Source organism: Microcaecilia unicolor, chromosome 2 (assembly GCF_901765095.1).
Source record: "Microcaecilia unicolor chromosome 2, aMicUni1.1, whole genome shotgun sequence".
Lineage (NCBI taxonomy): Eukaryota > Metazoa > Chordata > Amphibia > Gymnophiona > Siphonopidae > Microcaecilia > Microcaecilia unicolor.
Window position 1 is genome coordinate 281,560,236 of NC_044032.1, and position 14,663 is coordinate 281,574,898.

Below are 14,663 nucleotides of genomic sequence, written 5' to 3' on the forward strand. Positions count from 1 at the left end.
ATCCCTTACGTGGGTCCTGGCTAATATTCAGCTGGGGCCCATTTGAATATTGGCTGTGACCCGTATAAGTGCTGGTGGCCAGCACATATATAATTTGCCCTGGATATTTAACACCAGTGCCCATACATGGACTGGCATTGAATATCTGGGGCTGAATATTGACCAGATGTTTTTTGAGAAAATCAGAATGCCACTTGCAAGTGGCAGTGAGTAAAGAGAACAGTAGTGAGGCATCTTGGTAGCCACCATAGGTACCCAGGCCGCTTTTCAGCAGGCTGCACTGTATTTGGAAATATTTGCTAGTTGCTATATGAGCTTCTTTTTCCTGTCTTTAACGTTTGTCATGTATTTGTTGGACAGCTGGTATGCTGATGTGCTACGACCTGCCAATCCAGACAGACAGAGATGGCAGACCAATAAATCGCTTTCTTGCTAGTAGGGGACGTAGCTATCAACAGATGCTGACAGCACTCATACATGAGGTATGTGCTAAAATTATCTAGTCTTATTGAGAATTGAAGGGAAGGGTGGTTGTTTGCATTTTGTTGCTTATATTAAAGCAGTTTGTGCAGATAGATACATTCAGCCACAAAGAACTGCTGCCTGTCTTTGGCCTCTCATGTTTTTGGTGCAGCACATTAACAAGAGCAAAGCTGATTGTGAGAGACCACATCCTGGTATTTCTTAACAGCTTCATGTAAAGCAAGGTAAAGTGACTATACCCATCACCGAGTTAGTGAGCAATCAGTCATAAAGAGGTGAAAGTAAATGTGTATGATAAATACATTTCAAAATTTTCTTTCAACAATGAATTTATTCTTTCAGGTTTTGTTTTTTAATTTTTCTTAAAAGTGTGTGTGAAATAAAATTGATGGGGTATCATAGGAATCACAAAGGCTATATCAAAACATAGCTAATTTGGCTGACAGTATAATCATTAACCCCAACCATAATTCAGCTACTAATATGTGTCCATTCAATGTATAAGGAAGTATTTTGCTGTATTGTTTAATGCAGCGCACTCATCGCATCAATCCAAACTCCCACGCCAGACTTTCAGCAAATGAATGCCTGTGTCGAGAGCTTGTAGAGATCAAAGAATCAAGAATATCACTCAAATGACGTCAGATGCATTAATACGCCTGTCATTAATTTTCTGCAGTTAAACCTGTAGGTATCACTTTGTATTTATAGTTTAGATGTTGCTTATGCTACAGTAGGAGAGCATTAAAGTCTCTCCTTTGAGAAAGCACAGGTAGTTCAATCACTGTGGCTCATAAGTCTCTAAAAATGTGCTGAAATTGAATACAATGAGATACCAGCAGGGCATCCATTGGCCTCTTAAGAATGCAAATATTATGTTTAATTAAACATGTCTTCAATGAATGTTGTCTTTCCTATATAGGCTAATGGGCAAGGAGAGAAGATGTAATAAATTACTCCAGATAAAATACATGTGGTAGATACCGATAGTACGCTGTAGATGGGGGGCAAACCATGTACTATTTGATGTGCATATAAGCGAATCTACCTCCGAAATTATCTTGCAAAAATAACTAAAACACACTCACAAGACCATGTTTTTCAGCTGCCTCCTGCCTGCCTCGGGGGTTGTCTTACCTTATACAGTATTGTCCTGTAAGTTGCTTGAACGATGCCTACAGTTTTTGTCCCACGAGCAGGAACAGCATGCAGTGAGATTGAGTGGGGCTTCACAGGGAGGTGATTGCTGTGTGGGGGTTTCCTGTTCTGCATTGCAGGGGGAGGGACTTGGATATGTGCGTCTGACCTTTGCCTTCTGTGGAGCGGAGGGAGAAGTTAATTCGTAGGACCTTGTGCAGTACTCATTTCCTGTGGGGCTTGGTCACACTTTGGAGTTTGCTGCTGTTACCATCACAGCAAATCTACAGTATGAACTGTACTTGTACTGTTCAGTAGTACAGTAATCTACAGTACAGTATGTGTACAGTGTGTTCAGCATGGAGTTTTAGGTTGCAGTACCATAAATTTTAGTGCCATCAATCGTTTTCAAAATACAGTACAGTTAGCTGTTTGTACAGTTGTACGAACAGTATAATGGAAGGAAATAAACACAAGCGAAGCTATATTGTAGAAGAAAAGTTAGTGGCTGTGGACGGAGCACTCAATGGGGAATCCTAGGCAAAGATTTCAAAATATTTAAATATTTCTGAATCTCTTCTTTGGGGTCGCCTTGGGAATGAAGCGAGACTTTACTAAAAACACTGATACATGTCAAGGACTTGAACAAAAATGAGGACGTTGTGCAATAAATCCTCAAATAGAAAAGGCATTGCACTTGTGGGTTGCTCAGGAGCAAGAGAAAGGGACTCCACTTAGTGGGCCAATTCTTCAAGCGCAAGCAGAAAAATTAGGAAACTTAATTGGCGAAGAAACATTTTCAGCTAGGAGAGGATAACTGTATAGGTTTAAAAAGCGCCATGGAATTTCTCAGGTTTCAGTATCTTTGGAAAATTGATCCGCAGATTCAGTTGTTGTCAGTGCATTTCCAAGTGAGCTTAAGAAACTTCTTGAAAATGAAGACTACACAGATGAACAAGTATACAATTGCGATGAAACAGCTTTATTTACAAATCTGTTGCCAGATAAAACTTTGACATGTTGGATAAGGTTGCCTTATAGCTTTCTTTTTTGCATAGGGGTAAATATATAGGCCAATATTGAAACAGGACCGCTTAGAAGTAGATTTGGTAAATCAAGATTTCCTAAATATATTGCATGTTTATTGTCTTAAAGTCCCCCTTGACAAGGACTAGTTTCACCAATCTTGTTTAAATTTTGTTTTCTTTAAGGATTGTATCGATTATTCCTTTGTTATGATGTATTTTCCTTTTTGTATTTTGGAATGTAATGCAATTAAAAATTTCAATTAAAAAAAACTTTGGCATTTAACTACGAACCTCATATAACAGCTGGTTATAAACAAGTGTTTTCCTGTGGTGCACTTGGCCATGCTGCGCCATCGTAAGAATGTTATGGCAATTCCAAAAAGACAACATATTTGTATTCTGATTTGATAGATACCCCTGACAACGACTGTGTTTGTCGAAACACGGCCTGTGTTGGGTTGTTCTGTCAGCAGTTCTTTTGAAGAATAAACTTTGGTCATTCTGGACATTTTGGTTGTTTTTTTGGTTGTTTTGTGAGACTGTGTGGAACTCATCAGTACTCTTTGTTGTCTTAGGTATACAACCCATCAATGATTCACCCCTCAACCCCCCCTAAACAGTCCCCCCTCCCAATCCTCCTTCCCCCATCCTCTCCTGAACTAATACAATCGAGGGACACACTGGTACTCTGCAGTGCCCCACAATGGTAGGTCCCAAGGTTTTCTTCCAATGAGCAGCAATCTCACATTTGGCTGCCACTAAACAGAAGTGTTTAAATCGAGTCTGCCAACGCTCTCCCCTATGATTATGAAGTCCAAATAAACAGGTTCCCAGGTCCAAAAGAAATCGTTTACCCAGTCCCCGTGTGAGATGATCCATCACTTCCGATCAGGAGGTCCCCTTAACTGTTGGACATCTCCAACAATGATCTGTATTGACAGAGGGGAACATAACCAATAACCTTTTCCATTTCGTGGATAAATGTTCTATCCCCAAGTCAACCTCCCATTGAGACATGTATCTACTTTTACTAACCCCCTCCTTCACAAACCTATAAAGGAGGAAAATAGGGCCCCTCAGTTTCCCCAAGGCCCTTCCATAAATTTTCAAAATGTTCAGTGCCATCCGGATCATTCTTATGCCACCTCTGGACTATCATATAATGTTTAACTTTAAAATAAGGAAACAAATCTCTCCCATCTAAATGATAACTGTCCCGTAGCTCCTCAAAACTAATAAACTCTCCCACATTTAAAAGTTTCCTAAAGTTAACCAAGCCCCCCTCCCCCACCTCCCATCTGGAAAACACCCCACTCTCCCTCCCTGCTTGAAACCCTGGTTCATACTGCATGGAAGACAAAGAGGAACTCCTCCCCTAGATACCCAGGTACTCCTTCACTTTTCCCTAAACCCCTAAAAGATGAGTCATTAATGGATTCTGAATCTGGTCAGAATATTCCCTCGGTATCCTAGACAAACATAATAAATTTATAAGAGGAAACAATGCAAAATGGGCTTGCTCCAAGTGTATCCCACCCCCCACTCCAGCAATTGACAGAGCTGAACAGCCCAATAATACCAGGTTAAATTTGTAACCCTCCTCCTCTCTTGGACTTCTCTCCATAAAAGGTGTCAAGCCAATCAAGGGGCTTCCCCCCCTCCCCCAAATAAAACTCATCCACTCACTTTTTAACAGTGTCAAGCCCCCCCCTTCCCGGTACCTCAAATGGTAAGGTATGAAATAAAAATATCAGTCTAGGCGGAGCATTCGTCATAAGCATAACTTTCCTCCCCCACCATGAAAGCCACAAGGAACCGTATTTAAGCAAGTCCTTCTGTAATGTACGGAGCAACGGGCCATAGTTAACAGTGGTGTTTCTTGGTCAGTTACTACCCGGGGCAGATTGCCACTGTGCACCTCCCGAGGTGCTTCCCCCCCCCCCCCCCCCCCCCCCCCGGGTGTATCACCTCCAAACCTCTCCCCGACATTGCTCTTACCTCCTGGGGTTCTGGTAGCAGCTGCAAGGCTGTTGGCGCCTCTGGTTCCCTGCTCCCTCTGCCCCGGAACAGGAAAGAACAGAGGGAGCAGAGAACCGGCAGAGTCGACAGCCGCAAGATGCTCCCTGCACCCCCCCTGCAGCGGGCACCCGGGGAGGCCCGCCCCCACCGCCCCGCCCTTGGTATGTCACTGATAGTTAAGAGACTATAACTTGGTAATATCCCGTGAAACCTGGATCCCTAAGTAATGAATATGGGATGGGGTTCAATGGAAAGGGAAGCTCTGGTACAACCTCTCCTCTTCTGGTGTCTCCATGGTAATTCCCATTAACTCTGTCTTGCCTAAGTTTGCTTTCAACCCTGCCACTTGCACATATTGTAGAATAATTGGGAGAGAAAGGTCCTGCTGCCCCACATACAACTAGATATCATCAACAAACAAAGCCACTTTATGATGTTACCCACACATCTGAAAACCATGGACATCCAGAATAACATATCCCCTATGCTAACGGTTCAACAGATAATGTGAATAAAAGTCACCTCTGATCCTCACAGCCTTCATATAAAGCAGTTTGCCATTCAATATGGCAGGTTTCACTTTCATATCTGTGAGAGTAAGGAGAGAAGCCATCGCTCTGTTCCTTTGTGTTTTATTTTTTAAAGAATGATTTTTTAATTCAAGTTTTATTTAAGAGCTTTATATTTTATCGGGGCTAGTGCTGGGCAGACTTCTACGGTCTGTGCCCTGAAAATGACAGATACAAATCAAGGTAAGGTATACACAAAAAGTAGCACATATGAGTTTATCTTGTTGGGCAGACTGGATGGACCATGCAGGTCTTTTTCTGCCGTCATCTACTATGTTACTATTTCTGTGGACAACTTAATATTTCAGTTAAAATATCTCTGATTCTGTTACAACTGTAACAAAGTTCTGGGAAAGCTAAATTTCATTGCCATCTCTTTACACAGAAAAGGGCTTCCCTTGTATATACAACTTTAAAAAACATGCTTCTCACTTTACATTTTAAATATGCTTAACATTGGCCCCACTTCACATAGATACATTTTAATGAGTGTGGAGCTGAGCTCTAACAGCTGGAAAATGAATCTAAAGAAAAAGTTAAAAGCTAGAAAAAAAACCAGTTGTCGTTTTCTATTTCTCCTCCTTTACTATCACAAATGGCATCCGTGGTCAAAAAAGCCAACTAATTGAATTAAGGTTCTTAAAAACCAGTGCTGTAGTCATGCAAAAATGCTTTGAAAGATAAACATACATTAAACAGAATCTGAAAGCTCTGAAATGAATACTTAGTTGTGAGAACTGTGCCTGGTGTTTTTAATACTGTATCTGCCTACAACCAACCCATGGCCTTCCATGTACCAGAATTATAGTGCCATAGGCACCAGTAGGATTAAATATACTGTTTCTAATGGACATCAAAGGGCCTTGATTTCAAAGGCCACTGCTAGAGGCATGCAGGCAAGCATTAGTGAGCAAAACCACAGCAGGATCTCTTAACATGTGAAGGCTTTCACTGGCAAACCGAGGACACCTATGAGAGACTCCCATTTCTTGACCAGGAACCACGCATGGATAGCCCCATATTTGTCTAGATTTCTACATGGGTAAAAGTAAAAATCAACAAACAAGTTTTGACTCAGTAAATTTGTGACTTAATTAGCTTTTGAGAGCTATGCATTTTTTATTGGGTTTGTATAGAATCTAATGAAGGGACCAGAGATTTCAAAGGCTAGTTAAGAATATACTGAATTAGTCTAATAAACAAGTCTGTCTATTTATCTATTTTTATATATCCAAGGGGACTAATATAATAATCAAGCTACTCTACTTACAGAAATCTGCAACTTTTCAACTGTCTTCACCATGTGTCTGATCAGAAATGTACACTTATTGTTTCAGAATTTAGTGGGTTCTGCAGTCTTGTTTAAAATCACTAAACATGTATTGTATGAAAGGGGGCATCAGTCCATCAAGGGGTTTTTTTTTTGTTTAGTTTATTAGCCTTATTTTTGACTTTGTGTGAGATGTGCTAGCTATCCGTCTTGTGTGGCCAATATGTACACAAGTTACATCTGTTCTTTAAGGGGAAGTATGTACATATTTTCTTTTGAAAATTTCCCCACAGAAAGTACATGCACACATTCATACCTGCACAAATTCTCTGGCTTATTTTACTTGCATTCACAAGTAATCTGTCAAGTATATGCATAAATATTATCTCCTCCCCAACCCTACCTTCAGAATATCTGCTTAGGTGGGATAAACTTATTTACATGCAGGCTGTATATGCATAACTTTATATGCATATAATCTGGGCCATTCCTGCACTTGATTCACTGCTTTACCTTTGAAAATACCTTTTAAAATTACCCCTGGAATTAATTTTCTAGCAGTTCTAGGCAGAAAAGGTACAGAAATGCATATGTTGTACCTGTTTTATAAAGGCAGCATATGTGCTCAGATGCCTTGATAAAACAGACCGATGAAAGTCTGCCATACAGAGTTATATCTGCTTCAAAGTAGGAGTAATTTTTTGAGTGAACATGCTGGTAATCTTTGGTACTGATGTCCATACCAAAGAAGAAAGAGGAAAGATGAAAAGAGGGTAGATAGGGTTGAAAGAACATGAGATGGGATAAAATGGGGTGGTGGAAAGAATGTGTACCTATCCCACATGCCCCCCCCCCAAAAAAAAAAAAAATTACTCCTGTACAGCAGGCATCTCATATAACTCCCTCCACCGCAGACACCTACATATAATCTCCCCCATACATGACACCCTAAGAGCACCCCCACATACCAGGCATCCCCATCCCACGAATATTGGCCAGGTGCCACACTTACCCAATACATTTAAGATATATCCCATATGCCCCAGACTTTACCCAAACACACTCACATATATACCACCTGACCCATTACCCCCATTTTCCCCACATCAGACAATAAGTCCCTCACTACCCCACTCAACCACTCACAAGGCCTCCTCCATGAAATTCCAGACACACACCTTGGCTCGGACACCACACAGTGCAGCACAAAAACACTCCCAGCCATACAGCCCTTGCCAGGCTCCTGAAAAATATTTTATCAAGCCTGTCTACACCAAGTTCCCACAGAAGCATGCCTGTTCTTTCTAACATAAAAAGGGGAAACATGCCATTGTGTCTCACTGTGTCACTTTCCTACTTGATTCTGTTGGTTATACTATGCTATATGCGGTCTAGCATCTCTCTGGCTTTGGCCACTGCCTTATCACATTGCTGCGCTTCTTTAAGATCATAAAGGGTAAAGGGTCATGGATTTGTTATACTGCATTTCTATGGTACATAGTAACATAGTAAATGAAGGCAGATAAAGACCTGAACGGTCCATCCATTCTGCCCAACAAGATAAACTAATTTTACATGGTATGTAATACTTTATATGTATATCCAAGTTTGATTTGTCCCTGCCTTTCTCAGGGCACAGACCGTAGAAGTCCACCCTGCACCGGTTTTATTCTCCAAATGTCCACCTAATGTCCGCTAAGATTCCATAGATCCATTCCTTCTAAATAGGATTCCTTTGTGTTTATCTCATGCATGTTTGAATTCCATTACCATTTTCATCTCCACCACCTCCCGCGGGAGGCCATTCCACATATCCACCACCCTCTCCGTGAAAAAATGCTTCCTGACATTACTCCTGAGTGTGCCCCCCTTCAACCTCAATTCATGTCCTCTAGTTCTACCACCTTCCCGTCTCCGGAAAATGTTCGTATGCGGATTAATATTTTATTTTATTTGTTGCATTTGTATCCCACATTATCCCACCTCTTTGCAGGCTCATTGTGGCTTACAATACGTCATGAGTAGTGACAATTCATGAGAAAGTATACATTTAGTAATAACAGAAGGATTTTGGGTAACATGATAATGATAGAACATGATAGTATTTTTCAGCAAACATAGAGAAATATAAGAATTATATAAGAAAATATATATTTAGTAATAGCAAGAGGATCTTGGGTAGTGTGATGATGAGAAAACATGTTAATATTTTGGCAGGTAGATATAGTGGAGGTAGTTCTGGATATGTGTACAGGAGTTTATATTTGTTGATCATTGTTGTATGCCTTGTTGAAGAGATGAGTCTTCAGCAGAATTCGGAAGTTAGCTAGTTCATAGATCGTTTTTAAATTGTGCGGCAGCACATTCCAGAATTGTGTGCTCAGGTAGGAAAAGGTTGACGCATGCGTTAGTTTGTATTTAAGACTTACAGTTTGGGAAGTGAAGATTAAGGAATGTGCGGGATGATTTTTTTAGCATTCCTGGGTGGTAGGTCTATCAGGTCTGACATGTAGGCTGGTGCGTCTCCGTGAATAATTTTATGAACTAGGGTGCATATTTTGAACGTAATACGTTCTTTGAGTGGGAGCCAGTGCATCTTTTTTCGTAGGGGTTTAGCGCTTTCATATTTTGTTTTACCGAATATGAGCCTAGCTCCAGTGTTCTGAGCTGTCTGAAGTTTCTTGATTATTTGCTCTTTGCAGCCAGCGTAGAGTGCATTGCAGTAATCTAGGTGGCTGAGTACCATCGATTGTACCAGGTTGCGGAAGACGGTTCTTGGGAAGAAAGGGCTTACTCTTTTTAATTTCCACATTGAATGGAACATTTTCTTGGTTGTGTTTTTCGCGTGACTCTCAAGTGTTAGATGTCTATTGATGGTAACTCCAAGAATTTTTAGGGTGTCTGAAATTGGAAGATTCAGTTTTAGTGTGTCAATAGTGGTGAATTTGTTCGTATTGTGTTGTGAGGTGAGGACCAGGCATTGGGTTTGTTCTGCATTGAGCTTCAGCTTGAATGCGTCGGCCCATGTGTGCATGATATGTAGGCTTTGGTTGATGTCATTGGAAATTTCCTTTAGATCTTGTTTAAATGGAATGTAGATCGTTACGTCGTCTGCATATATGTATGGGTTAAGGTTCTGGTTTGATAGTAGTTTCGCCAAGGGTATCATCATTAGGTTGAATAGAGTCGGTGAGAGGGGGGGATCCCTATGGAACTCCGCATTCAGGTATCCATGTAGCTGATGTAGTCGAATTAGATGTCACTTGGTATGATCGTGTGGTTAGGAATCCTTTGAACTAGCTGAGAACATTTCCTCCAATTCTGAAATATTCAAGGATATGTAGTAGTATTCCATGATCAACCATATCGAAGGCGCTAGACATGTCAAATTGTAGCAATAGTATATTCTTACCAGTTGCAATCGTTTGTTTAAATTTATTCATGAGAGTAACTAGTACTGTTTCCGTGCTGAGGTTAGACCGAAATCCTGACTGGGAGTTGTGTAGTATTGAGAATTTGTTTAAGTAGTTTGTGAGTTGTTTGGTTACCATCCCTTCCATGAGTTTGGTTATTAAGAGTATGGATGCTACTGGTCTGTAGTTGGTTAGTTCGCTGGCATTCTTCTTTGCGTCTTTGGGTATTGAAGTGAGTAGAATGTTTCCTTTTTCCTTCGGCAAGAGTCCAGTTTGTAGCATATAGTTTATGTGATTCGTGAGGTCTATTATGAATTGATGAGGGGCGGATGTCATAAGGTTGTTTGGGCATATATCTAGTTTGCAATGAGATTTGGCAAATCTTTTGAGCGTTTGGGAGATAAGATCCTCCGATAATATCTCGAAATTGGTCCAGGTTCTGTCTGCTGGGTATACACCTGGATCTGGATCTAGACAGTCAAGGAGTGCAGCGTAGTTGGTGGTGCTGACTGGTATTTTAAGTCGCAGTTGTATGATTTTCTCATTGAAGTATTTCGCGAGGTTGTCTGCTCCTGGTGTATCTTTGTTGTTGGTTTTGATTGGTGTGGTATCTAGTAGTTTGCTCACGAGTTGGAAGAGTTTGTGTGTGTCCTTGTAATTTGGTCCAATTTCATTTTTATAAAATAGTCTTTTAGTTTGCCTTATAGTGTATTTATATTTCCTTTGAAGTTGTTTCCAGGCGTTTAATGTTGGGTCATCTTTCTTTTTATTCCACGCACGTTCTAATCTTCTAACTTGTGTTTTGAGTTTTTTCAGTTCTTCGGTGAACCATGGCGTAGATTTCTTCCTGTGTGAGGTTCTGGTTTGAATTGGGGCATGTTGTCTAGTATTGTTCTGCATCTATCATCCCATTCTTGGAGGAATTGTTTTGTATCTGCTTTATTTGTCCATCCATTTTGGTAGATCTGTTGCCAGAATATTACCGGGTCTATTTTTCCTCTCGTGGTGTAGGTTTTTTGTTTTTGTTTATTAATTGTGTCTTTCGTTCGCCATTGGAGGGAGATGTATGCTTTATAGTCTGTATCATGTCACCCATTTCTCCTTTCCTCCAAGGTATACATGTTCAGGTCGGCAAGTCTCTTGTATGGTTTGCAACGCAAATCCCATACCATTTTCATAGCTTTTCTTTGCACCGCTTCCAATCTTTTTACATCTTTAGCCAGATACGGCCTCCAAAACTGGACAATATACTCCAAGTGGGGCCTCACCAATGACTTGTAGAGGGGCATCAACACCTCCTTTCTTCTGCTGGTTATACCCCTCTCTATGCAGCCTAGCATCCTTTTAGCCACAGCCGTCGCCTTGTCACATTGTTTCTTCACCTTCATATCCTCCGACACCAACACCCCAAGGTCTCTCTCCTGAGTCGAGCTTACTAATCTCTCCCCTCCTATTCGGTATCTCTCTTTTGGGTTTCTACACCCCAAATGCATCACTCTGCACTTCTTGGCATTAAATTTTAACTGTGAAAATCAAAAATTGCAGCTTCAAGGCTGCAATTTACTATTTTTTGTAAATGCACCTGATGTAACTACGACTCTCAAGCGTCACCCAGCCACCAGATGGTGGAGAAAAAAGGCCTCAGTAATACCACCCAGCCAGCCTGTATTTTCCAGCTATAAGGCGTGGGCCCGGTATACCATCATCTTGCCTGAAAAAAAACTCCACAATTTCTTATTCTTGAGTGTTCGCTGAGAAGTCCAAGTGACAAACTTGTGCATATATGCAGAACACAGAATGCAGAAATTCAATTTAGTGTAATTTCATGCAATATTCCATCCCATCTCATAATTGCCATTATACATCAGATATCCAACTTAGGTGCGACAGCCCCCCAGCACTTATCTGAAGATCAATCCTGTGTCTCCAATTCATCCAGCGCTGCTTCTCCAATTTACCACCAAGTTAAATCCACAAAACCCAACAGTAAGTCCCCGTTTCACCAAAGCTAATCAGGGGTTCTACTCCTGTGTCCAAACTGCTGAGTCGCAACTGCCGTGGACCGATACAGTGGCATTATAATATCCTCATTTGGCAGGATTTTCCTTTGGTAAAGCCATGTTGCCTCAGGTCCTGTAACCTGTTGTCTTCTAGAAAGTTAACTATCCTTTCTTTCAGATGCGACTCCATTATTTTACCTACCACCAACGTGAGACTTACCAGTCTGTAGTTTCCCACTTCTTCCCTGTCCCCACTTTTGTGAAGAGGGACTACATCCGCTCATCTCCAATCTCACGGAATCTCTCCCATCTTTAAAGACCTATTAAATAAATCTTTAAGAGGTCCTGCCGGGGCTTCGCCGTAGATAATTTTCTGAACCATGGTGCAGATTTTGAAAGTAATACATTCTTTGATTGGTAGCCAGTGCAGTTTTTCACGTAGGGGTTTTGCACTTTCAAATCGTGTTTTTCCAAATATGAGCCTGGCTGCTGTGTTTTGGGCGGTCTGAAGTTTTTTAAAGATTTGTTCTTTGCATCCTGCATAGATTCCATTGCAGTAATCTACGTGGCTTAGTACCATAGATTGCATCAAGTTACGAAATATTTCCCACGGGAAGAGTGGTTTCACATATTTGAGTTTCCACATTGAGTGGAACATTTTCTTAGTTGTGGACTTCACTTGGCTCTCCAGTGTGAGGTTATGATCAAGTGTGTCTCCGAGGATTTTCAGACTATCTGAGATGGGGCAGGTATAGTCTGGTTTGCTTATACTTGTGGGGTTATCCGCATTGCGTTGGGATACATCCCAGTATCCCATCTCGCCCCATAGCTTTGTCCACCTTCAGATTCTCCATCTGTTTATAAACTCTTTCTTCCGTAAACGGCACAGTATCCACTCCATTCCCAGATATTCCTTCAGCAGCCAACCACAGTCCTTCACCAGGATTTTCCTCAGTGAACACCGAAGAGAAGTAATTGTTTAGCACATTCGCTTTATCCTCCTCACTTTCCACATAACCATTCTCATTATCTTTCAGTCTCGCAATTCCATTCCTATCTTTTCTCCTTTCTCCAATATATCTGAAAAAGGTCTTGTCACCTCTCTTTACATCTTTAGCCATTTTTTCTTCCGCGTGCGCTTTCGCTAGCCATATTTCCCTCTTTGCTTCTTTGAGTTTAATCTGGTAATCTTTTCCGTGATCCTCTCATTGCATTCTTTTGTATTTCTTGAAGAAAGCTTCTTTTGCTCTTATTTTTTCAGCTACTTGTTTGGAGAACCATATAGGCTTCCTGTTTCTCTTGGTTTTGTTTACTTTCCTTGCGTAAAGATCAGTTGCCATATTTATAGCAGCCTTCAGCTTTGACTACTGGTACATCAGACACTATCACCCTAAGATCAGTCCATGTGTATTGCAACTCCTCTGATGCATAATTATTCAGCACAGCAGATTATCCATGAATGCATAGCTAAACTATAAATAAAAAACGCTCCAGAAATACAGGTTTGTAGAAAAATGTGACTGTATCTTGTTAGATTTTTCATAGAAAAACTGTGTGATATTTTGCTGCCAGCTTTATTTGCATTTAAGTCCTAGTAGCAAAATAGTACATGTTATAATGGAAATGGTATACAAAATTCTATGCATTCTAGTATATTAGCCTTTTATTTGAGTAAACTCAGATGTGTGCCTAGAAACTCTGTTTTAGCTCCTCTCCGTACATTGTAAGTGGTTGAAAATCTTGATGACTGATGCTGCCAATGTGTTTCAAAGTTGTGCTTCAGTGTGCCAGTATGTGTATGCTTTTCTTTTTTTTTTTTTTTTTTCTTTCTTCGATTCCTTTGTTTGCTTGTAAGTATTTACGTACATACTACTACTACTACTATTAAACATTTCTATAGCTCATACAAATATTAGTAGCATAATATATTTTTCGTGCACTGTCTGGTTTTTATTTTTCCTCTCTGTATTTGAGTCTCATTTATATCAGAGTTCAAAGGTACAGGAAAGATGATTGTTCTACATGTAAAAAATAAACTTACTGTTGAATGAGAGTTTGGCAGTGAACTTTGGTTTTGACTGATGGACACTCTGCCCGTTGCAGGTCAGCATCCAGCCTTCAGATTGGCATCGCTCTATTGTGCTCCCTCAGTCTTGGCTGGCATTCATGAACAGGACATACCATGCTGTTTTGCAGGTATGAATTGCTCCACTATCTTGTGTGTATAAAATGTTCTTGTATAACTGACATGGTAATTGTGAATAGGAACATGCTTACTATTTAGATAATCCTAGGGGACCTTAAAGATGTTGCTATGAAACTGTCACTGGTTTAACCTTTGTTGTAAAAGTTACAAGTAGAGAACTACATACTAGTCGCAGATTTACCTTTTTTGTTCCCAAAGAGGTGGCGAGAGCTATCTTTTTTTAATTTGCAAAATTCCTCTCTGCCAGTCATTGCTTGGATTTTTGATAATCTGGCTTTAAGGGCAAATGTAATATGAAAACAGCCCTAACCGATATGATGGACAGCTTGAGTCTGGTTCTGGTGAAAGAAAATACTTTTGATTTTGTTAAATTTGTTGACAGCCTTTGATAATGTTGACTACAGAGTTGTGGCCTTTGGTACTTGAGGCCAAGTAGCATTGGGGGAAGTAATCAATTAAGACATTATTTTACTGTTAACCCCAGTTATTAGTAATAAGGTTTCATTGCATAAAATGGGACCTGTGCTAAAGTAGCATG

General features: G+C 40.5%; 1 protein-coding gene across 1 annotated transcript in view; it reads left to right on the forward strand.

The window, feature by feature from the left end:
* FOCAD (focadhesin) overlaps positions 1-14,663 on the forward strand; it is a 438,419-nt gene that overhangs the window by 216,359 nt on the left and 207,397 nt on the right. Inside the window, 2 exon segments of the mRNA XM_030194211.1 lie at positions 361-482; positions 14,023-14,115. Of these exon segments, the coding sequence (XP_030050071.1) occupies positions 361-482; positions 14,023-14,115 (215 nt within the window).